General features: G+C 28.8%; 1 protein-coding gene across 1 annotated transcript in view; it reads left to right on the top strand.

Annotated features, from left to right (window-relative positions):
* LOC136977662 (sortilin-related receptor-like) overlaps positions 1-27508 on the top strand; it is a 155282-nt gene that overhangs the window by 43750 nt on the left and 84024 nt on the right. Inside the window, exons 11-17 of the mRNA XM_067273194.1 lie at positions 8493-8584; positions 10032-10213; positions 13852-14035; positions 14868-14990; positions 15069-15151; positions 18544-18722; positions 26793-27025. Of these exons, the coding sequence (XP_067129295.1) occupies positions 8493-8584; positions 10032-10213; positions 13852-14035; positions 14868-14990; positions 15069-15151; positions 18544-18722; positions 26793-27025 (1076 nt within the window). The remainder of the gene's footprint in view (positions 1-8492; positions 8585-10031; positions 10214-13851; positions 14036-14867; positions 14991-15068; positions 15152-18543; positions 18723-26792; positions 27026-27508) is intronic.

The raw sequence follows: 27508 nt of genomic DNA on the forward strand, positions 1-27508 counted from the left end.
AAAGATATAAAGTTTATTCTATGTTGATCTATCAGTTGAAATTACTGCTTGGATGTGACATGCTCATTCCCGAAATTCCCTTCATGTGACTTCAAAAAATTGTTTGAAATGCTAGGTATAACATGTACAGAAAACTGAGGAGGTTCTTGTTGATCTGGAAAACAAAATATTTGCTGAAGATTCTCCATAGCATATAAGATGTAAGTACCACCAATACCTCCTAAACCTAGCACACATAATATAAACCTGTTATTCATCATTCTTTACTTTTAAGGATTGTACGGTACATATGTGCAGAAACAAAGAGTCCCAATGGGATGAAGATAGAACTATAATTCTATCTTGTTATTTCACCTGAAGAGAGTTTCTGAACAAAGCTGAAATCTGTGATGTTTCTATTGTTGAATTCACAGATATAGTCACTAAAACTACAATGAAAATAATAGTTACATATAAAATATTATTAAAATTTGTTTCTTTATATTTGAATGAAAAAGATATTATAATATTGTTAATCTTGTATTGTAAGATCATATTAAAACCTATCTAGTTTTTTAAAAAATATATTAACTCTTGAAGAATTTTAATGTTTATAACATCATATTAGAAGCATCTAAACTAAAAAATATTAAGATTGTAAAAATTGTAAATTATATCATCATATTGGATACATCTAAATATTAGAAAATATGACATAACAATTTATTTGAAAATGCCTTCTAACTGAGATCTATAAACGTTTGAAACAATGTTATAATTAGAAGAGAACAAAGTGACGAATTTGAAGAAGAAGCAGAGAAGCTTTGATGCTTATCAACAATTTATACATGATCCCTATAGTATGTAGATGTTATTTAGTTATTATGTGGATAAATAAAATACAAGAAATAGATCAAAAATAATATAAGAAATCAATATAAATGAAAAAATAATCTTGGAAAGTATGTTTTTAAAGGATAAAAAAGTTCTGGTGACCAACAATAGAAAGTTTAAGTATGCAATTAAATTGGTCATTAAAAAAATTAAGAGCATTTAAACAAAAGATTTTTCATCTGCTGATGCTCTGACATCATAATGTTGTATTTGCTTCAATAGGTGAAAAAACTTACCAACAAAAATCTTATTTTCAAACAAAACAGTAAGGGGTATGTAAACATGTTTCATAGTCAGACAGTTTTATTATTCAAATATTTACTTTTAAGAATTCCTAGATAGGAATTTTAAAAGTAAATATTTGAATAATAAAACTGTATTGGGGGGCGTGTTCTTCCGTCGAGGCTGCTGGCGCATTTTTCGAGGCACTCGGCTCTCTACATCAAGAACAAGAATTTCATCATTTTTAAACGTTAATCATCACTAATAACTTAAATTTGTTATTGTTAACTACTTATTATAACTTATATTGGCTATAACAAAAATAACTATTATGCAACGTTCTCCACCTAAACGAGGAAGACCTCCATTAAATCGTGTTCAATCGGGAACAAAGAAGAACCAGTCATCTTCATCAAATTCTAAAACAATAAAGGACTTTAATTTTCTCCCCGAAGAAAACCTCCAGGAAGAATGTATTGAAGAAATGAATTATAATCGAAAATCACCGCAAACTGGTGCAAATGAAACTTCAGGTGAGTCAACTATTTCTGAACAGACTTTGACTAACAAACCGGACACTTCTTTAGACTCCACTACTTCCATGCTTTGGGTCAGAATTTCGGATTTGATAAACTCAACTAACGATAAACTCTTTAATCAAATGGTTATTATCAAACAGGAACTTGATACTATTCACGAAAACATTCGTGAAACGAAAGAATCTCAGAAAAAAATGGAAGTAGAGATTAATAGCTTGAAGCAAGAAATAGACAAACTACAAACGGATAAAGAGCTTCTACAATTTAAAATGGACTCGTTAACAAATGAATATCGTTACAACAATATAATTATGTATAATTATCCAACTCATAAAACCACTTCAAAAGCAGAAATACTCAACTTTATTACTAATACATTAAATTTACAAGAAATAACTCAAAAGGATATATCCGAGATAATTCAACTATCAAAAACTTCAAACCTAATAATTAGAATCACTTTTAGTAATAACCAAACGAGAGATCTCATCTTTTCTTCATTTATACGTAGAAAACAACAAAATCTTCTTGGTGACTGGCAAAATGTTCAGATCTCCCCAGATATAACTATTAACTCAAGAACTAGACGTAAAAATCTACTACCAAACTTTTATGATCTACGAAGACAAAATCCCCAGGTAAAACTACGAAATGATATTTTGATAATTGAGCGAGAAAGGTTAACTTACAGTTTAAGAACGGGAAAATTAGTACATGTTGATACGTTTCTCCCATCATCAGTGATAACAACATTATCTATATGACAGATCAACAGGAGAGAGAAAACTCAATACCGCAAATCATGTTCTAATAATCATCACTTAACATTAATAAATTGGAATAGCCAAGGTCTCAAAAATAAAATATCACAACTAAATAACTTTACTTCAAAGCACGATCCGGATATTACCGCAATTACTGAAACCTGGATAACCTCAGAATCAATCTATAACTCAAACTTCTTCGAAAATTATACATTGGTATCAACTCTAGCAAAAAAACAAACGGGCCCAGGCCGACCAAGTGGAGGCCTATGCTTACTAATAAAAAAAGGTCTTTGTAAAATTCTACAGACAAAAAAATCTAACAACTTCATTTTACTTCTTATCCAATTCACGAAACCAATTCTAAATAACACTACGAATAACCTAATAAGTTTGATGCTCGTATATATTCCACCCGAAGACATATCAACATTGAACGAAATGTCTAAACAAATAGAACTTTGGCAATATATGACTCCTTACTACATACTAGTCGGCGACTTCAACGCGAGAATTGCTGAGATAATGGACTCTAAATATTCCGGTAATAATTTTTTAATACAAAATATCCGTCAATCAAAAGATAAGCATTTAAATAACCTCGGCCAAAAGTTAATTGAAATAACAAAAAATCTTAAAATGTATATAATTAATGGACGAATTAAGAACGATATTCCTGCAGAATATACCTGCCTAACTCACAATGGAAGATCAACTATTGACTACACGATATGTTCGGAGTTATTGACTGGACTATTGCTTGCGATTTGATGTTCTTGATTTTGACATTTCGGACCATCTTCCTACAAAAACAACTTTTTTATTCTTCTTGGAAAAAAATTCTAAAAATACCTTGGATAGAAAAATAAGTATACAATATAAAGTAAATAGATATGCTAATGAATTCGAAAACCGATTTGATAACATCCCGAAAATTACAGAGTGTAACAGCGATCAAATTTATAACTCAATGATAAATATAATGAAAAATTATATAATTGTGGATAGCGACAGAAAGAAACTTCATAAGGAGCCTGGACAGGGATGGTTCGACTACGACTGCTACAAAATGAAAATGGAAAAACTAACAAAACTAAAAACGTTCAGAAAATATTCAAATGAAATCAACTTTAACAAATATAAGGAAGCTAAACGAATGTACAACAACTTAATTAAGACAAAAAAGAACAACTATTTTAGAAAGCTGGAACTAAATCTAATTCAATGTAATAAAGACAATAAATTTTTCTGGTCCACTGTAAGGAAATACCGGCCAAAACCTTGTATAAATGAAATCTCTTCAATTATTGACTTTGATACCTGGAAAAATTTCTTTCAGCGTTACCCAACTATTTACTTAATACCTCCAACAATAAATAACGCAAAAGTTTATGACGAACTTCTAGATGCTGACTTTACAATCGAAGAATTAAACGATGCAATTCAAAAAACCAAAAGTCACACAGCTCCAGGTCATGATAATATTCCCACGAAATTTTTAAAACTAATGTCTAACAGCTCTCGATTAAAATTACTTCATTTATATAATACTATGTACAAAACATCTACTTTTCCCGAATCCTGGAATACAGTTAATTTAACCATGATTTATAAAAAGGGTGACAGATCATCTCCAAATAACTATAGACCTATTGCACTCTTATCAACGTTAAGAAAATGCTTTACCTCCATTATAGCAAATAGATTCCAACAATGGACTAAAACTAATGAACTAGATGCCAAATTTCAATACGCCTTCTCAAGAAACAAAGGAACAGAATCCGCTATATTTATCTTGTTAATGATAATTCAACTACATCTTTTAAAAAAACACAGGAAAGTCTACGCCGCATTTATCGATATTAAAAAAGCTTTCGACTCAATCTACACACCGTTATTAATACATAAATTAAAAGTTAGCGGTGCAAGTGTTAAATTCACCTCTTTAATAAAACAGTTATATGGAAATTATATCATTAGAATCAAACAAGGTAATTTGTTATCTCCACCTCTAAACCTTTCACGTGATGTACTTCAAGGAGATCCCCTGTCACCGTACTTATTTAATTTTTATCTAAGCGACATTGATCAACTTTTTAATTATTCCTCAGATGGCATTGAAATAAACAATACCTCCTTTCACTACATTCTTTTCGCCGATGATTTAGTAATTTTGGCTCCGAATAAAATCTCTCTGCAACGTAAAATCAATCAACTTAATCACTATTTTAACTCAATTTATCTCGAAATAAATCTTACAAAAACCAACATTGTCATTTTTCGTAAAAACAAAAAACTAGCCAATAAGGACTTGAAAATTTATCATGAAAATACTCTACTACAAATAACCAATGAAGTCAAATATCTGGGAGTGGAATTTGATTGGAACTTATCTTTTAAGCATCAAGTATCCAAATTAAATGTTAAGGTCAAAAAGGCAATTGATAAGCTCTTATTCTTATGTTCAACAATGAAAACGTCAAATTTAAACATTCACTTTAAACTTTATAATACTGCTATAAGCCCTATCATTTATTATGCCAGTCCAATCTGGGGCTTGGATTACATTTACAGCCTTGAATCTTTACATATTTATTTCCTACGTAAATTGTTACAACTAGAAACTACTATACCTGGCTATGCCATTCGACACGAAACATCACGTTCTTGGCTTTTTCCTCAATTGTTAAAAAGAATAATAAAATTTTACTATAGACTTAAACATACAAGTGATAACAATATTAGACTATTATACCAAGAAATGGTAAAACAAAGTAAAAACAACAATAATAAACAGTTATGGCAATATAAAATTCGAAGAATATTAAATTCCTTTGGAATATCGGAACTATTATTTACAGACTCAATTCATGACTGGAAATATGGTTATTCTCTTTTGATGAATTCTGCTATCGCTCAATCAATCAATAAAGATCAACTTTCCTTATCCCAAAGCAACTATCACCCCTGGTACACCAACATCTTAAATATCCCTTCATCTCAACCTTATATATGGCTACCAGTAGACCTGAATATAAAACGACTAATAATTCAACTACGCCTAAATAAATACTCGCTTTTTATTAACAATACTTATATAAATCTTTCAAATACACACTGCCTGTTATGTCAACAAGAGGACTTCTCGGTGCTTCACCTCTTACAAAACTGTCAACCCTTGAATAATATACGAGAAAAATGCAATATCACAAATATATGCTGCTTAAAATCACCTATTGACTTCAGAAATAAATTAATCAACATCAATAAAAAAGATGCTTATAAAATTTTTAATTTCTTTGTAAAATTGACTGAGAAAATTCTCTATGTTATTTAACCATTGATCTTCCAGCTCAACTTTGAATCCTGGAAAACGAACTATTAGACAAATTGTATCTCTGATTTCTTAAACCATCAACCAATGTTGTGTTGATGAGTCATGTAGACTTACTGACTTAATTTTTATATTATGATTCTTGTTATATAACTATATAAAATAAAATGTAATATTACATTACTATATGTATACCCTCCAAAATAGGGGAACTTCCCTTGGAAATAAACATATTATTATTATTAATTATTATCTAAATAATAAAAATTATCCATAATAAAACTGTATAACTTCATCTAAACAGTAATACTAACTTTTTTAAATATTTTATTATTATTTAATATCATTTTAGTATAAGCTTATTCTTTGTCTTTTTGAATGTAAACTAACATTTAACATTCAGAAATATAAAGAATAAATTTACACACACATACACACATATATAATCTATATATATAATCGAGACGAGTTGATAATATTAATAATCAGTGCAGAGCCCAAACGGTTAGGAGTTGAAAGTTGAAATTTGGTACACAGTTAGGGTATGTCACGAGAACACACACTAAGAAGGGATTTTTCAAAATTCCTCTCCATGGGGGAGAGGGACAGGATTAAGGTTTAACACTTACATCAACAATGGAATTGTTAAGAGAAAGTGACATGCAAGACGCAGATGAAGTTTTTTTGCATTTTTGAGGGAAATCGAATGTATTTTTAGACCCATTTAAAAATTCTCTAATTAGTCTGGAAACGGGGGGACCCAATTCTTGCATTCTGTGAAAACGGGTAATGTTGACTATAATGTAATAATCTTAATCTTCGCTATCATTACTTTTGCCTGAGCAACGCCGGGCCTACCTGCTAGTATGTATATGTATATCTAGGCTGCCAGGGAAAAAGAGTATAAGTCAGAAAATGGTCAAAATAAGATAAGTCCATAGCCGGATTCCTGGAAGGGATTTCAATCTTTTGGTCTAAGTAGTTTAAGTCAGAATTAAATAGAATATACTGTATGTCATTTGGTCCTAATAGTACAAATAAACATGTTGATATCTATCTGGGGAAGAAAGTACAAGTCAACTTATCCTATTAGTGCCGAAGTGCAACATAGTAAAAGTCATGTTATACTCCTTGACTTTTTACTATTTGATGTTGTAAACATTTGGTTAGAGTAAGAAAACAATTTCAGTATTATTAGTGTATAGTATAGTGATGTGAGTATTATTTAATTGGTGGTTTGATCACTTAAATAAGACAGAATAATAGTAACAGAACACGGTTGGGACAGAAATATTTAATGAATATTGGGCTCTTGGAGATTGAGACAAAAGAGTAAGCTATGTGGTCAGCCTCATTGACTTGAAAGCACCTGCAACATCACGGAAAAGGACCCAGGATCCTGACAAAGCAAAATGCCATATGGTTACTTATTTGTATCATTTCAGAGTAAAAGGAGAATGATTTCGTGTTTTCAGAGGATGTTTCATGAATACCCTTGATGAGTCTTAAATGTTCATTACACTTGCACTTACCAATCGACAGGCTAATGTTAAAAAATAAAAATTGCCAGGACAAATTATATCATTCACAGAAAAATATATTTCTTTTTGACCATACATACATAGATGGGTCTTATTCTACTGTCTGTCCCTTCACCTGCTGTACGAGGCAAATAACAATTCCACATGGCGAAGTCGACCTTTCTATGGAGGCTACCATTCGCCGCCAAAATGTAAAACAGTTAACAACGTCCTCCAGCGGTAGCACATCAAAATTATTAATTACATTTGATAAAAAATAAAAATTGCCAGGACAAATTATATCATTCACAAAAAATATATTTCTTTTTGACCATACATACATAGATGGGTCTTATTCTACTGTCTGTCCCTTCACACACTGTACGAGGCAAATAACAATTCCACACGGCAAAGTTGACCTTTCTATGGAGGCTACCATTTGCCGCCAAAATCACACTACACACGTAGAGAAAGTATTAGAGTTTATCTGCCATCATATCTGAATTTGCAAACTATGTACAAGCTCTACTGTGATGGAAAAGATAGGCCATTTTCCAGAGGAATATACAAGAGAGAGTTCCATAAGATAAACCTTACATTTAAAAAGCCTGAAGTGGATACATGTCACAAATGTGATGATCTACATGCTAGAAAGAAATTTGCGTCAGTAAAAGATGGTTCTATGGAAGAAGTTGATTTAGCTGCTCATAACACTGAGACAATGCATACCTTCAAAAGGACAAAGACAAGAAATGTTCCAGCTCAGATATTTCGATGCTATGTTACACTTTTGACTTACAACAGTGTTTGCCGACTCCGTTTTTGAATACTTCAGCTGCTTTTTATAAACGGCCACTGTGGACATACAATTTGATTATGAGGTATTCTTTTCTTTGAAAAATGTCATTTTTTGACTTATACTCTTTTTCCCTGGCAGCCTAGATATATATTCTTAATACATCTAAAAAGACTTAATGTATTAATGATGAAAGTACATTTATAACCTGTGATATTAGGTTTGTGTTTAATTAAATCAATTATTCAAAGTTATAAAAGTTATATATGTAGATTTTAATATAAGTTCAAATTCGTATATAATATATATTAAGTATCTTTATTTGTATTGCTTTCATTTTCAGTACTTCAGAATTAAAAATTTTTTCTACATAAACAAGAATAATTATAAGTTCAATAATAATGAAAAGTCTTCATTAAATTTTTAATAAAAGAGTATTTTTAGGTGCTGTATGGAACATATCTATATAATTTTGGTGATTTTGGAGGTGTATTGCTGGCAGTTCAATATAGCAGCAAAAGTACAAATGAAGTTTTGTAAGTAGAAACAGAGTTACTTTTAATATTTTAATAAATTTATTACAGTTTAAATTAAAGTAATTAATATCATGCTCTAGAATGGAATTTATTATTATAAATGTATTTTAAGAAACTTATTACATTTATTGGTAAATATTTTGTGTTATAAAAAAAAGTAATTAAGTAAAAATCAAAATATTCAGTTTATTCTAAAAGATACTTCATTAATTAACTGCTTTTTGGAAAATCATATTGATTTTTAGAACAGTTTAAGAATTACAATGGTAGAAGAAAATCTATTTAATATGAAAAAAGATATATAAAAAATTGTTAAGTGTTGCATTAGTTTTTTCTCAGCTGTAAAAGAACTTAATGTTGAATGATACTACAGAACATGGCCTTAGGAAGAATTGTATCAATAGGGTATGGACTTGTTATCCTGTGCATAGCATGTAGTGTATGATTAACTGCTTTTTCAAGTTTCAGTGTTTTCAAATTACTTACATATATATAATTATTACCTGTTTATTGATTGCTTTATTTATTTTTAAACTTGTATATAAACTTCTTTTTATTATTTTTTTGTTTTATGTTCCATTCATTTGATTTCATCATAAATTTAAATTTATAAAACATTATTTGTGTTACAGATGATAAATGTTTAAAGCAATCAAAAACATTTGTTTACTAAAAATGGTAATGATTAAAGGTTATTATAGGAGGCATTTTCTTTGTTTATCAATTATATTTCTAGCACTTAATACACACAACTTGGGAACAGTTCTTGTTAATCTGAATTCAAAACAAAAAAATACTGACTTTAATATTGATATGAAATAATGATTTTTTTGTAATGCATGGCCATGTTGATAATGGATAGCACTTTTGACAATGCAAAATACAATGGTATTAATACTTTATGATAATTTCTAGATAACAATAAATAACAGAAGTAGAGAGTGCATAAATTATATGTTGTTAAAGTTGCAGAATATTAATCTTTAAGTAAAATTTAACTAAAATTTTCCAGGTAGTTTAAATCTTCAAAAGTTAAGGTATTCTTTCTTTTAATAAAAAATTCATATTTAAATTTATATATTTTGGTGTATATATATATATATATATATATATATATATATATACATTAGTAAACAACAACAATAATAATAAAATGTATTTACATAACTATTACTGTATTATGTGTAGATAAATAATTTAATTATTTATTACAAATAAAATAAATCTGACATGTTTTATGACATTTTTGGAATTTAGAGCCAATATCATGTATCAAAAAAAAATATTAAATTTGTCTTCAGAATATTAAATTTGGGCGTCTTTGTCTTCAGATAGTTAATTAAAATATTAAACATTAAACATATTTTGCTTATATTTCATATTAGTTACAATTATAATTTATATTTGAAATTAGTTACAGTAACTAATTTAAATGTTGTTATTGTAGATATTCTTTAGATGAAGGGGAAGTTTGGACACCTTTAAAATTATATAATGATGATACGACAATTCGAGTTTATGGTTTAATGACTGAACCTGGAGAGAAAACAACTATTTTTACTGTTTTTGGATCTAAATTAGATCACCACCAATGGATTTTAATTAAGATAGATCTTCGAAAATATTTCCGTATGTTATATGTTATAATTTATTAATAATGAATTATTAAAATATTTTAAAATAAATATAGAAATTTTATATTAGGATATTGGAAATGAAGGAATGTACTTTTATCTTTTTAAAAAATATTTCAAATATCCCACATTGTGAACATTTTTTATTGTTTTTTGAAATAGTTCTTAAAAATTTTGTAATTTTAGTATTTTTATACATTTTACAGGTTTTTTTTCTAGGAAACATTTATAAAATTTTATTTCTCAAATTCAAATTTTATATATATCATTTATATAAAAAGTATCTTGTATACAAAAGAATACGATTACAAGTTTATTGTCTTATTTGTAAATATGTAGATACTGCATTTTTTGCCTTCTTTTACTTATCCAAAAAATAGATATGTATTTTAGAATTGATGTATTACATTTTCAGTTCATAACAGTAATCATCAATCATTGCAAGTAAACCATCTATTATTGGTTAATTATGCATTAATAATAAATGTTTTCAGCTATTAATGTTTGCCAACTCCATAAATAAAACAAAACATACATAAAACTGTAATCAGTTAAAGAGTCAAGTTTATTCAGTATTAAATCCTTTTTTGAGACTGTGCTATTTCATCACTGGATCCTATAGATCTTTATCTATTGAGAGTCAACATCTTTTTACAATTGAGTTTAAGATTTTAAACTTTATTAATTAAGCCCTTTTTAAAATGCAAGAGAGGGCATTTGGAGAAGGGACTAAATTAGTGTAATATGGAGGGTCTTAACTGTTATTAGTCTTGTCTTGTGTTTAGTCTGTCATTAGCAAGATATAGTTTTGTAACCTTTGTTCATCATCATCATCATCATCATCATCATCATCATCATCATCATATCTAAAACAACCACAGAATCTCTTATTCATTGCAATATTGCAACAGTATTATAAATCCATTTGAATGTTTATAGAAAATTTGGACACATTTCAAACATTGCAATGCGAGAATAAATTAAAGAAAAATTAAAGCATAAATAAGATGAAAATAAAATGCAACACAACATACAAGGAATGGATATACATGTGAAATTCAGCTACTCAGACTGTTTAACTAGTAAGTATTGTGTTGTGTTGTATTTTGATCTTATTTGTTTTAATTTTCTTTTGTTTATTTTGATTTGTTGTCACATTGCAAATGTTTGAAATTTGTTCAAATTTTCTATAAATGTTCAAACAGCTTTTGACTCAATTGCAACATTTTTGTTTGACTCAATTAGACTAACAAGATTAATGCAATTGAGAGACAATGTTTGTCTGGAAAACTATGAAAGGAAGGAATAACGCAAGATCTAAATAATACTTTAGGATTATATTCTGATTAAAAGTTTTGAATTCAATACATATTTTCTAAATCATGCATACTTTGAACTGAATTGGATACAAAATTAAACATTTGAGGATAAAAGATTGATTATTAATTAAAATAACTCAAAGTCAGAATAAGAATTTTGTTTATAGAGAAATTTTTTAAAATAATTATTTGATAATTATACATTGCTTTTACTGTTTATAACTTTTACTGCAGAAAAATTAGATTAACTCTGAGATACAAGTTTGAAAGAGATTTGTGTTGCTTTTTGTCAATACTGAATACAGTTAAGCTAATTGAATAATAAATAAATTTACAAAGCAAAAGATCATCCAAGCCTAATGTAAAAAACAATAAAAGAGGCTCTGTATTTATAAATTATCAACAACAAAAATTGTCCAAATCCTCACTGATTATTGGTTTTTATAATTCAAAACAAGCAAGTACTAATTTTTTATTTGTGTTTGTGCAAAATATGAATAAAAATAAAACTATGGTAATAATCTATTGTTTGCAATTTAGAAATCTTATACTGTACTTTAAAGTTTATATTTAATAAAATATAAGCTGTTTTTGATTTATGAATTACATTTAACTTTTTTTTTCTTTAGTAGTCAGAAAGTTTGGATTAATTTAGTAAAAACAATTTTTTCTTTTTTTTTTCAGTGAAGTTTTTTCATACATTCACATTCTTTATCATCATTTTTTTGTTTTTTACATCACAAAATGATTTATTCAATTTGGTTCATTAATGTCTAAAAACTAGGAGTAACAGCATTAAATATAATCTCTAGAGTTTCTCCAAACTTCATTTAGACCTCATTCAAAGATATTTAATTCATATCTTTGCAACTTCATTGCAAAGATATTGTGGGTACTGAGGATGTGTGACGAAGTAAGACTGCTGTGTAATTTCAGCTAGCAAGTCAGAGAGACTTACCCACGAGTCAGAGATGGCTTATTTGTCGGTAGGGTTTTCCGCAGGGACAGGACTACTTTTTCATCTGGTCGAGTGTAGAAGGGAAAGTGGAGTCGTGGTAAGGCGATAGGCGAATATTCAAGCATTTAACAAGATAACAACGATTTATTGGAATCAAGAGAAAACATTACAAACGTCTAACATATATATCTATATACCGTATTTTACGGACTATAAGACGCATTTTTTTCTTCGAAAAATTGCCTCCAAAATTCAGGTGCATCTTATAGTCCGTAGCATCTTATAGGTATTTTTTAAATAAAAAAAAATGCTTAAAAATGCTTAAAAATTAAAGTGCGTCTTATAGTCTGTAGCGTCTTATAGTCCGTAAAATACGGTATCCCTAACACGCGAGGAGAGAGAGAGAGAGAGCTCACATAGATGGATTCCATACCTCTTAGAACATCTGTATTTCAAATATTCCGTTGATCACAAGGATCGGTAATTCCTTTAAAGTGTAAGAGTCGGTAACACTAGAGGCACAAAATAAAATGTTTCATTAGGCACAAGGACAAGATGGACTAGATCGTGACTTGATCTAGGTCGATGATTGACTCCCCAAGGGGGGGAGGAAGCATCTTATATAGCTTTTTGCTGGGAGAGTTGGTCACGTCAATGTGATTAGGCCATAGGTGTTCCCGGGATTGGAAACAATACGGCGAATTCGGGCGCTAACTATAAACTTAAGTTGCAAGATGATCTGTACTCAGCATAAGAACAGTGGATAGTTGACAGTTTTACGGCCAGGGATGCATATTTTCTCAGCCAGGACATTTTCTAGCGAGGATGTTTATAATAGGAAAAATTCTCAATTTAATATAGGGAACAATTATTATTATTTTACAATCGGGGAAATTTCCAGATCTCGCAATATGAATTAAACCAAGGCTTAAGCTTAACAATCCCATGGATAAATGTTGTTTTCACTCCAAACCAGATCTAACAAAGAGCTTGTCTCTGCAATCAGCTCTAAATGTCTGACAATATCATTTATTTTGAAAAATAACAAAATGTTGGTGACAACAGTATAGTTTTTTTACAGTTTATGTACAACTAAATGACTTAAAACTTTATTTTTAAATCCAAAAATATATTTATTTAATATTTAAATTATAAATTAATAAAATACATTTAAACTTTCAAATAAGTTTTAATTACTATATAATGAAAATGATTTTTAATTAATGTTTTAGATGTAAAAACATATTGTAAAATTTAAAAGGTCATTAAGTAATTTTAAGCATATTATTGTAGTTATGTTAGTAAATTTATTAGTTTAAAAATTTTATTATTCTGTTTATAAATATTTTTATTTAGAATATGAATGTAAATCAGAAGATTATAAGTACTGGAGTCCACATGGTCCCAATAAAACTTGCCTTCTTGGGCGTAGAGAAGTTTATCACAGGCGTATCTCTCGTATTCATTGTTATAATGGAAAAGATTATAAACGTCCAGTTTTAACTGAGAATTGTCCATGTGCAATTGATGATTTTGAATGGTATGCAATTTTAATATTGTTTTCAAAAAAATTTGTAACATTTTATTTTACATAATTAGTGAATTGATAATATCCAAAGTATAATCATGTTATAAATTCTGTGTCCTTTCAATAAAAGGATTTAAGTTTTGATGTTAGTTGTTTATTAATAAAATTGGTCACTTAGTTATTGTATGTACTGTAATTTCATTCCAAAATTTACTCACATTAACAAAAAATGTTCAGCTTTCATTTATTAGCTATGTAGGATTTTATTGTCTGTTTCAGTGTTTCTCAATCAAATGTTATAATCCAAATATTTATAAATTATATTAATAAATAATGATGGAGTTTTTAGTGAGTTATTTTATCTTATCTATAATCATGAAATAACTTTTTTATGATATATAAAAATTGTTAAATGTGATTGAAAGTTCTTTGTACAGAATTTAAAGGTACAGCTATATTTTCAAATTATGTCTGATAATTTTTATACTACTGGTTGAATGCTTACTAGTTTTGGTTTAGTATTTTAAATTTTTGTTATCAGATTATATTCATATAAGGATTGGATATTGTATTGGAAAAACTTCTAAAAGATAGCATTTAAGTTTCATATGCTGGATCAAGACATTGTTTATTCAAAAACAGTGCAACAGCACTGTCTAAAAACTTTATTGTTATGTCTTGTATATATTCACTGAGAATGTCTAAAGAAGTGTGTTTAATTTCCAAAAAATATCCTAGAGACATTCTTAATTTAAGATTTATTAATTTCAGTTTATAATTATTTAATATGCTAATTTTGAGATGAGATTTTAAAATATTGTATCTTAATTACGTTATATTTTAGTGATTATGGATTTAAAGAAGATCGTTATATTGGGCATTGCATAAGAGATAATGATAGTGAAATTGATCCATACTCCATTCCACAAGATTGTAAGCCAGGTGGATTTTATAACAGAACTAAAGGGTTTGTAATTACTTATTTACAACTACCTCATTTTTTATTTTAAAATATTTTATTTTTAACTGATGTATATTTTAAAAGCTATCGGAAGGTGTCTGGTGATACATGTGTGGGAGGTGAAGATTATCGATATAATCCCGAACTCATGTCTTGTCCATTAAAAGGTAAAAGTTCTGATTAATAATTATTTCATTGTAGTTAATTGTTATTATAATGATATAAACAACTTGAATATTCAAAAAATTTTAAGCAATTTGTTTAAAAGCTGATATTATTATTTATTATTAAATGAGTTTGAATAATCTTAAAAATGTACTATGATTTTAATTTTTAATTTTCAAAAATTAGAATTTTTTAAAAATCTTTATAAAAAGGAAAATTTATATTTTTTTTTAAATTTATACTTTTATGATGACTGAATCTCTACAAGTCTGTAGCTTTATATATTAAATAATATATTGTCCTCACTGACATATATTGTATTTAGTGAAAGCAGAGTTATTACAAAAAAAATAAATGGTTCTTTGGAAAGAAGATACCCAAAATATGTTATCAGAAAAATCTGAAATGTTAAAAAAGTCTGATATTTTATGTTTTATGAGATGTCAAAATTTAATGGTAAATGTTTATAAAATAAAATAAAATAAAAAACTACAGACAAAATATTATTTTTTTTTTATTAAACTATTTTGATATGTACATCAAATAGTTGGAAATAATGCATAAAGCACAAACTATTTCCAAAAAATTGTTATACATTACAAAAATGTGCAAAGAACATTATGAGGGAATACAAAACACAAGGGTTGGATTGCCAAAGCTGGTTAAGTGGGAAGCTCCTAGTTTTATATATATAAGTATATTGATGAGAAAATTTTATAGAATAATAATTTTTATTTAAATGTTTATTATAAAAAATGATAACAATAAATAAATATTATTTGATTTTAAAGTTATAAAAAATTATTTCAACACTTTACCTATTTATTTAACAATATATTTTTCCTGGTTTCTCTTATTGCAATTGAAAAGCAATAGATCACTTTAAACAATACAAGCAATTATTTATTGTGACATCATCATAATGCCAGGCTGCAGTTTTTAATCATATTTTTAATTTATTTAATTTAAAATATATGCTCTCCACCTCAAATTAGTACTGTAGTGTCTTGTCCTTGTACATTATACTTTTCTTTAACAATAGTGTGATGCTGATCATCTGATATTAACTGCTTTCAGGGAAAAAGTCTTGAATTGAAATAATTTGACTTCTGGTTTGCATCAAAAGTTTATATATAATTAATTAGGGCCTCCTGCTCCTAAGGTTTCCATATCTGGTTTTGGCTTTCATCTATCTAACTTCGTTCTCGAGATTAAAGAAAAACAGATAGATGGATGATAGTGGGAATTTATAGGTCTACAATTTTTTTAAATTTGCAGCTCAATAATAATGTAGATGATGATGATCATTTCTTTTTTTTTTTTTTTTTTTTTTGTATAGTAATTTGAAAGATGCTAAGTTAGCATGGATATAATGACATTTCTAGAAATTTGGAAGAAAAATTGTGTTATATAAATAGAATGGATAAAGACCTATTTAAAAATACAATTCTTGGTATAAATTTTTCAGATGGTGCATCAATAATAATATATTTGTTATTTATAGGATGAGTTTATTTTTAATTAATGCCATATTATGTATTGCCACTGTTTAATCAGTTATTTTTAATTTTAATTTATGATTTAGATGTTTGTTATTTGTTTGAGTTACTTAAGTTTGTAATTATTTTGCAGTGTAATATTTAATAATATATCTTAAGCTTAAGAATTTAATCTTAAAATTTTAAGAGCTATTCTATCCACTAAGCTTAAATGTTTTAAATGTAAAAAATTATTCTATAATCTAATACAATGATGGTCAGAACTTTGCTCACAAGTTACATGTGACTCATAGCAATGAGAGTGGTGTTATTATATGATTATTCAAAGATTCTAAATGAATAACTTCATTTATATCATTATACCTTTTTTAACAATGATAAAAACAGTGGCGTAGCTAGCAAGGGTGACACCCAGTGCAGATATTGTGGTGTCACCCTTTTTAACTCTTTTATAAAACACTGTTGAATTGTAATATCTTTGCAATTGAGCAACTTGAATGCTATATTATTGAATATGTGATGTTGCGATGTATGAGTTTAGATTTATAGAATAAATCATAGTAAGATTTTCAGCTGGTGCAAGCTCTCGTGGCGTCTCCTCATAGCGAAGAAACTGTCATGGGAGGCGAGCCATTGACCTTTTTTTTTAAGGGACAGGCCTATTGGGTGTCACTCCTACACGGGTGACACCCGGGACAGGCTGCCCTCCTAGCTATACCCCTGGATAAAAATATTATGTAAGAAAGAACAAATTACATTACATTAATATTTATGCAATAAATAAGTTTGATTTGGTTAATAACAACCAAGACACAGCATTTTCATGCTATATCTTGGTTGTTTTCAGATGTTAATGTTGATATTAACACTACTGTGTTAATGATCCACATCACACACAACAAATTTAAGTGAGGTGAGGATTTCATGTACAGTAGGTCCCCAGTTTAATGGGATTAATTGGAAGAAAGGGTATCTGTTATTGCCAAAAGTTCATTAAATTGAGTGTGTTTTAAAAATATACATTAATAATAAATTTACAATGTATAATATTAAAAAGATTCTAAATTTTCTCTTTAGGACCAAAATTTTTTGTTTATTATATGTGAAGTTTGTTAAATTGAGAATCTACTGAACTTACAGCACATTTTGATTTTAAAATGTTGTCATAATCTACATATATTATGATAGTAGCTATATTAAATACTTTCTTAATTACTTTTGTGTTTATAATTGTTTGAGATGAGAATTATTCCTATTCTGGATACTGATAATGACAGTACACTCAGTTCTGTTACAGTGGAGTTTATTTTACACTGTTTATTTATTGTAGATATCTGTCTTCATGTAGCTAATCGAAACAATTAATTTAAAATAATTCTGTTTTATTAGCATATATTGTTTCTTGAACATATTTATAAATATTTAACTGTAACAAAAGCAAATCAAAAATACATTGCAGCATAAAAGAAATTTAATACAGACTATATAATAATGTATATATTAGATTGTTTTATGTGCTTGTAATATATATAACAGACACGGGCAAATGCGGCCCTTTTTGAGTTACATGCGACTCTTGCTGAAAATGTTAATTTCTGTTTATTATAATTTTTACAATTTTATTTTTATAATTTTGTGAAAATATATTTATTAAAAAAAATTCAATATTTGTTTTATATTATATTTATATTATATAATAAAATCGCACACCTTACCATACTATCTGCCACAACAGTGCAGAACTGCGGGCTCCCATGCATTTCACAAAACCTACATTTTGGCTCCCACTGAACTCTTGCTTGCCCACCCCTGATATATAATTAAATGAATTAATTAATAGTACAGAATATTTACGATTAACTGCATTTAAATTTTTTTATTTATTTATTTTATAGAAGAACCAGAATTCTTAATTATAGCAGATCATCAGGAAATAAAACGAATGGCATTAAATACAGAAGAAAATCATCTGGAAGCATTACCAATTCCATCTTTAAACAATGTCATAGCTGTTGAATATGATTATCATAATAATTGTGTCTATTGGGCAGATTTTGATGGAAATAAGTTAATGGTAATTTATTTTTATATAACTTATATTATGATATAGCAGAAGTATCATAATTTCTTAAATTTTTTGTTGACAGAGAAATTAATTTTATTTATTAATATTTACATTATTTTCCTCAAATTTCATGATGATAGAATTTCTCTGCATATTACAGAATTTTAGTAGTTGAACATAACAATTTTTAAATAAGTAAATGAAAGTATATATATATTTTTTCATTTACTTATTTAACTTATACTTTATTTTACTTATATATATATATATGTGGTACGATCCAAAAGTTCGGGGACTGCAGTAATCTATGACAACAAAAGCATGTATTTGAAGTTACAGCGTATGAAATGGATTCTACCAAACCACTTCTACGTGTTCATGTTAATTTCACCCATGCCATGTGATTAAACCACAAGCACTGCTGTTTTCTTCTGGAGATAGTTACCTTTGTTCTGCGACGTAATTAAAGTGGAGTTTCAAGAACAACCTCCAACATTAAATTTTGTTAGTGTTTAGGTAAAACACCTACGGAGACTTTAAAATTGCTAAGAAAGGTGTATGGTGATTCTACCAACATGGCAAAGTCGAAATGTTGGAGGTTGTTCTTGAAACTCCACTTTTATTACGTCACAGAACAAAGGTAACTATCTCCAGAAGAAAACAGCAGCACTTGTGGTTTAATCACATGGCATGGGTGAAGTTAACCTGAACACGTAGAGGTAGTTTGGTAGAATCCATTTCATATGCTGTAACTTCAAATACATGCTTTTGTTTTCATAGATTACTGCAGTCCCCAAACTTTTGGATCGTACCACACATATATATATATATATATATATATATATATATGTTTTATTTATTACATTATATTTTTAATTTAAATTTTATTTATATTTATTAAATTAATTTGTGATCACATGCATTCATTTTTAACATACATATGTGAGGCTCTGGACAGGTTTGAACCCTCACTAAAATTAAGGATTCAAGTCCATTTCTCACAACTAAACTTTTTGTTTGATTCACTCATTTTATAAATAAAAGAAGTTTATTAACCCTTTTGCCCCTGTTTGCCCCGCCCCTTGTTTATGTTTATTTTGAAAAACGACCGAGGGCAATATAGGTCAGTCAGGCAATATTTATTTAAAAATTTACCAAAAATCAAATTATCATTATATTCATACGAAAAAATTACATACATTTACTAATATCTTTAGTTTTAAATACGATATTTTTCAATAAATTTTATTAGAGAAATTTATGAGAAAAAATATATATATATCATAACTGACCACACTCGTACCCAGCAGAATTCAATATACAAAAAACTTAAACAAACACCTTAATGTTCGCTGAGAAATTTATTAATTTAACTAACGTTTTCGGCTTATTCAATAAGCCATCTTCAGGTTTTAACTTTCGAACAAGAAACAATATCGTTCTATTAAAAGAATACAATAGTTTGAAAAAATTCAAATCATTAGTAACGGACAAAAAATAAAACAAAGAGGATGAACACGGTAATAAAAATAAATAAATAAACATAAATAAATAAAAATGGTAATATAAATAAATAAATATACAAAAATATATACAAACAAAAAAAGAAAAAAAGGAAGAACGTGGTAATATAAATAAATATACAATAAAATCGTAAAAGATACAACAAATGTAAGGTAAAAACGTTTTACTCGTGCCCATATATACTACTATCTATCCTAACCAGAAATACTTCCCCATAGAGCTCACGTGTCTCTTATAAATTTTTAACTGCATATTTCCAAGCAGAAGGAAGACCTTCTGCGTCCCTTGCGTTAATACATTTATCTCTTAGTTTGCTTCTGTAAATTTCTATCTTTTCAGCCGCTCTTGCCAAAGTTGGGGAGTGTACCTGCTTTATGATTTTCGCCTCATTCCAATGTACTAAGGATCCCTCCACCTGCCCCATCTGGGCTAATACCGTTGTGTTGGAACCTTTTCTAATATCATATTTATGTTCCTTGATCCTTGATTCTTGAAATAAGGCCTATTGTGGAAAAACGAAGAGCACCTACATTTTTCCTGGAAAAAAGATTACAAGAGTACCTCTCCTCACGGATGGAAAATAATAAATTAGTGGTAAAGGATCCTGTTATGGTAGTTAAAGAGCTACAAAGCATCGCTTTGAAGGATGAAGAAGTGGGAACTGTGTTAGATTACGAAAGTTTGTACCCGTCTATTAAGATTGAGTCCTGTGTAGAAGCACTTATGGAGTTCTTGTTCAGAGATAAACCAACGTTAACACAACACAGAGATGAGGTTATAGAAATGGCTAACCTAGTATGTTGCGAATCCTTCTTCGCGTACGAAGAACAAGTATATAAGCAAAAAAGGGGAGTACTGATGGGAAGCCCAATTTCGGGGCTCCTCTGCGAGCTTGTGATTAGTAAAGTAGAAGAAAAGGTTTTGCGGGGCTTCAAAAGGGATATAGTATTCTACAAGAGATATGTAGACGACGTTTTTATAATATGGAGGAACAATCGAGTAATTGCTAACTTTGTAGATAGAATTAACGAGAACGAAGAGGGCCTTAACCTAAAGCTAGAGCAGAAAAGCTCCAGGATAGTACATTTCTTAGACATTAATGTTATATTTAACAAAGGGCATATATCCACCGGCGTTTTCATTAAACCTACACATAGCCCACTATATATCCCTGCAAGCTCTAATGACCCGTATAAATATAAGTTAGCAGCATTTAGAGCATTGGTTAGAAGGGCCTTTATATACTGTAAAAATGTGATAGACCGGGATACAGAGATAGAAAGAATTATACAGATAGCAGGAACATTAGGTTATAGGAGGAAAGTCATTGAGGGAATTATTAGAAAATTTGAGGCCAGTAATGATAAGGACACCAGGCACGGGCCTTACAGATACACGAAATTTACATACAATAAGTATCTGGGAGGGATTATGAAAGAAATAGCAAGAACTAAGGATACAAGGGTGATCTTGAAAAGAGCTGCGAATTTGTATAAAATACTTAGAAACGATAAAGGGTTAGTTAAAAAAGAAGATAAGGCGGGTGTGTATAAGATTCCCTACGAGAACCAGCTATTAGGTATTAATAAAGATTATGTAGGGGTTACTACTAGAAACCTAGGAATAAGGATCAAGGAACATAAATATGATATTAGAAAAGGTTCCAACACAACGGTATTAGCCCAGATGGGGCAGGTGGAGGGATCCTTAGTACATTGGAATGAGGCGAAAATCATAAAGCAGGTACACTCCCCAACTTTGGCAAGAGCGGCTGAAAAGATAGAAATTTACAGAAGCAAACTAAGAGATAAATGTATTAACGCAAGGGACGCAGAAGGTCTTCCTTCTGCTTGGAAATATGCAGTTAAAAATTTATAAGAGACACGTGAGCTCTATGGGAAAGTATTTCTGGTTAGGATAGATAGTAGTATATATGGGCACGAGTAAAACGTTTTTACCTTACATTTGTTGTATCTTTTACGATTTTATTGTATATTTATTTATATTACCACGTTCTTCCTTTTTTTCTTTTTTTGTTTGTATATATTTTTGTATATTTATTTATTTATATTACCATTTTTATTTATTTATGTTTATTTATTTATTTTTATTACCGTGTTCATCCTCTTTGTTTTATTTTTTGTCCGTTACTAATGATTTGAATTTTTTCAAACTATTGTATTCTTTTAATAGAACGATATTGTTTCTTGTTCGAAAGTTAAAACCTGAAGATGGCTTATTGAATAAGCCGAAAACGTTAGTTAAATTAATAAATTTCTCAGCGAACATTAAGGTGTTTGTTTAAGTTTTTGTATCATAACTGACATTCAAACTTGAAAATTTGTTACTTTTCGTCAAAATTAACATTGTCTGGTTACTTCACTCTTATTGGCACTGAGCCAGAACGTCGTAGAATATTGTTCTGTACAATTTGATATAACATTTATGCATGTATGTTTATTTGTTGTGAAATTATCGCACATTATATCAAACATTTGTTTGAAATCTAAACTTTATTCTGCTTTCAACTAATATAATGAACTAATATACTTTATTCACTTCATATCAAACAAGATTATATATTTTTGTAATAAACGTATGATTACCACTAGCAATACATGTAACATTTGCTGATATTTTCGATTAAAATAAAAATTAAAAATTTAAAAAATATATAAAATATCCAGAACTGAAGGTCATAACTTGAATATTTATAATGCATTAACATATTATAGCTGAATAAACTTATTATAGCATGAATGAACTTATTATAGTAATATTATTGCATGAATATGTTAAAAATGAAATAAAAATTATCAGAAAATGAAAAATTAAGAAAAAAACCAATAATTAAAATTTTTGAAGTCAACAAAACACCTCCTGGACAAAAATATGTGAAACAGACAATAAACAAGACGTCAAGTGCTGATATCTGTTGTCGATAAATTTTATAAAAATCGATTGTTAATAGGGTAACGATCAATCGGTACCCTGGCGTTTTTGCTTAACAATTAGTCTTATGATAGATTGGGACCCTGACTGCAAAAGCAGGGCTTAAAGTGACTCTCTTTTTTAGCTTTTTTAGCTTTTTTTCATAGCTCCTCTCTTTTTTAGCTTTTTCTGAGAAAAACGCACTTTTTTAGCTTTTTTCACTTCCTATGTGAATTTTTTTTTTCGTAAATGCGCTCAGGAGCGAAATAGCGAAAGGCACGTCCCCATATGCCTTATGGACCGTGCGCGACATGATAAGGCACTGTCGTATACACATGTAATGTACTACATTTATATAGACTAACAAAACGAGAAGCTTCCCAAAGCTTGATACTCTGCACATGCTGTAGGAATTTGCACGTGGGTTATCCTTGCTTGTATCCTTGTGAAATACCGATCTCCGCGGCGCTTCGATATAATCACGCTGCATTAAGACATAAGTACACTTCTAGTTTGGTGTTAAGAGTGATTTTTATACAGCATTATTTTTAGTATTTGTATTTATTTAAGCACAGTGGACAAAAGAAAGAAATAGATTTTATTTAATACTAACAGTAGAAACTCGTGTTTTAGCAATGGAAAATCATATATAACCCAATACTTTCTGAAGTAAGTTGCTAAGCAAACTTCTTCCCAACGCCTGCTATTCTTTAGCTTAAACGATGACATTACTCGTTTTTGACTACCGTAGAAAAACCGAAAATAATGATTGTTGAGCGATAATAAATTTGATTTTTACTGTTGTTATTAAATAAAACGTTGTAGGACACTCGTTTCAAAGCTTGTATCTTTCTAGCACTCTGGTAAATTAAATATCGAGCAAATCTCGTGCCAGAAAATACAAGATTTTAAACTAATATCCTAAATATTAATAACTTCTGTAGAGACAATCTTTAGACAAAGACAAAAGTTTGGTTTTAAGTGGGTGTTTATATATTTGGTATGCACCATGGTTTTCTGCATTCTAACGGTGTCCTCCATTTTCGATTTCGACAGAAACTATAAAACTTGTCACGCGCGTGCGCATTCAAACAGCTGCGGTCAATCCGGCACCAAATTAAAAAATTAATTTGTAAATATTTAGCATCGAAAAACCACTATTTTCACTTTAATCTAGCTTTTCGATATGCTTCTAGTCGAACTCAGTCAAAAAATTAATTTAATTATAATTTATTGAAGATTTTAATTTTTTAATATTAGAAAGTAATTAGCATAAATTACATGGTGTCGTGTCTCATCTTCGCTCCCGTTCAAGTTTATTGTCCTATACACGCGCCAATGTTCGTTTTTACTTCTGCTGGGGTTTTATTTCAACCTCGATCGTTTGGTTACGCAAAGTGGGGAGACGGGCATCACGTACCTGACTTTTTACAAGTTTCCTTACCTCAAAAGAAACTTATATTTTTTCTCAATTTTAATTATTATTAACATTTTTGATGGATTCTTATATCTTTGTATTATCTAAAGTTGCAAATATAAATGCGTAAAACTTTATTTAAAAAATTGTTTTGCTTATATTTTAAAATTCAAAAATAAATATCGGAAATGCTAAACTATAAGTACAGTGTGTTTTACATTATCATTGCGAACAGATACAGCCAATTATTTTATAAATGTATTTATTATTTTTATTTTTATAAATTATTTAATTTGATGCAACGTGATCAATTAATTACTGTGGCGCGTTAACCTGGGCGTAGCCAGGAAGGAGCATGGGTGGGCACGCCCCCCCAATTAACCTGGTGCCCCTCCCCAGAAAATTACAGCCTCTACTAGGCCCCCATAACAAACTCTGGCTACACCAATGCGCGTCAATTAATATGGAGGCTAGACTCGATTCAATTACTTTTTCATTTCAGACATTAATTACAGTGTTATTTTAATGTAATTTTATACATAATGTATGTTTATTATAATTAATAAATCTATATAGGAATAATATCTGTGTCTAATAAAACAAAGCGATTATAAAAATAAAAAGTGTGCATTCCATCTCAATCTTTTGTAAGTGAAATTTTATGATTTTAATTTTTAAAAAATGAAATTTTTATTTATAATTTCTGTAATTTGATCTATAAGAGCAAAAAACTAAACTTATCAAATATCAACTCTCTGTAAATAATTTCATCATTTACTTATTAACGTCAGATTTGTTAAATTTCATGGGATTGTATTATTTTTCAACTTCAGGGTAGTAGAAAGCTTTGTATATTTTCTCCCGTGAAAGTAATAGACTCTGCCGGTTCCCCACTGTGAAGGACAACAAACTGCTAAATGTTTAATTACATTGTTTTCATAAACTCTTTTCTCTGTCAGTTGTGGGTCGAATGACTAACAAATTGTTTTCAGAGGAATAGATTTGGAGACTAGTATTACCAGTAATGAATTCTGTAATTTTATTTTTAATCATTTAAAAACTATTGATAAAATTACCAAATAAATGATTGGGTCACAATTACTAGTGGTATTGCTATATAACAGACATGGGCAAATGCGACTCCGAGAGCCGCATGCGGCTCTTTTTGAGTTTTATGTGGCTCTTGCTGAAAGTGTTAATTTCTGCTTTTTATTATTATTTTTACAGTTTTATTTCCACAATTATGTGAAAATATGTTTATTAAAAAAATTCAATACTTGTTTTATATTATATAATAAAATCGAGGTACAGAACTGCAGTACAGAATAAAAAAGTACAGAACTGCGGCTCCCATGCATTTTGCAAAACCTACATTTTGGCTCCCACTGAACTTTTGCTTGCCCACCCCTGCTATACAATGAACATGCAACCCACTGATTCTGCCAGAAGTTGTTTTTTTTTTCTTCTTTAATTACATTTTTTTTATGAAGAAATCAAAAAATGTACCTTGAAATAAATGGCATTTGAAATTTGGCATGTTATATGGAAACACAATCTGGTAGTTAGGTTACTATTCCATTTGCTTTGCTGTGTAACGGTGGGAATTCTGTACGGGGCACATGAAAACTTAATGCGGGCCTGTTCTGGCTTAATGCAGTCTTACTGGTCACTTTTCTTGAGTATAAACTCAGCCTAACTATTTTCATATTTAATCTTATCAGTCCACTTAATAATCAATCTAATATCATATGCAATGTTATTGATACAAAATATGTGTGCGTTTGTGTGTTTTTTAATAACGCCTGTTTTTGTTCATTTTAACACTATTAGCTTTTTTAGCTTTTTTTCAGTGTGAACTCTCTTTTCTCACTTTTTTTTTTTATTGCCATGACTGCTTTAAGCCCTGCAAAAGGGTTAATACAAGTGTAAAGTTGTTGAAATAGTAAAGTTTTATAATGTTGAAGTAGGATGATTTTGTATTAAATTAAAGTTTGTACTTGGGCATGTCACTAAAAATAAGTTTTAGACAGGATGTTTTGAAGAAAATAAAAATAAAAAGATCTTGTAGTAAACTGAAATTATTTTTATTTATTTGTGATTTTTATAAATAATTGAAAATTAAATAATACCTTTTATTAAATTTTTACTTTTTTTAATTAAAATATTTTATATGTGATTTTTATTATAATACTTATTAATGTTTTTAGAGATTATGTTTCGATGGAAAAAGTGAACCTGAAGTTTTATTACATTTTGTCAAATTATCAGTGGAAGGTTTAGCACTGGATTGGATCAGCTATAATTTATACTTTGCTGATGAATTTGCACCAGCTGTGAAAATAATAAATGTTAATAATTCATTTTCAACTCTTCATAGAACTATATTAAATGCAACATTTGTTGATAAACCTAGAGGAATTGCAGTTCATCCTCATAGAGGGTAAGATTATCATTGTATCTTTTAAGTATTTCTTAAATGTCAACAAAGTGTTGTTTAATAGTTGAGTATCATTTTGCTTACTGAATAATACATTTATAATGTAACAAAATGTGTACATAACTAGTTAAGAAAGTAAAGCTATGTAAATAGAATTACACAGTATTGAATTGTTGTTTCCATTTTGAACAGATTTTAGTATTTTTTTTTATTTTTTAGTCTTTAAACTATACCAGATAAATGTTCATTACATTCATTTTTTAATAGTACAATGGAACCTCGCTTAACGAGCATAATTCATTCCAGAGTTTTACTCGTAATGCGAAACACTCATTAAGCAAAACAATTTTTCCCATAGAAATTAATGTAAAATATAATAATGCATTCCATGCCAAAAAATATACTCAAATGTTTTATGTATAATGTTTATTCAAAGAAAATTATACAATAAACATTGTTAAGGAGCGTGAATCATCATCTTTTCTT

Source organism: Centruroides vittatus, unplaced genomic scaffold (assembly GCF_030686945.1).
Source record: "Centruroides vittatus isolate TY-2023 unplaced genomic scaffold, ASM3068694v2 contig_466, whole genome shotgun sequence".
In the NCBI taxonomy this organism is placed as follows: Eukaryota; Metazoa; Arthropoda; class Arachnida; order Scorpiones; family Buthidae; genus Centruroides; species Centruroides vittatus.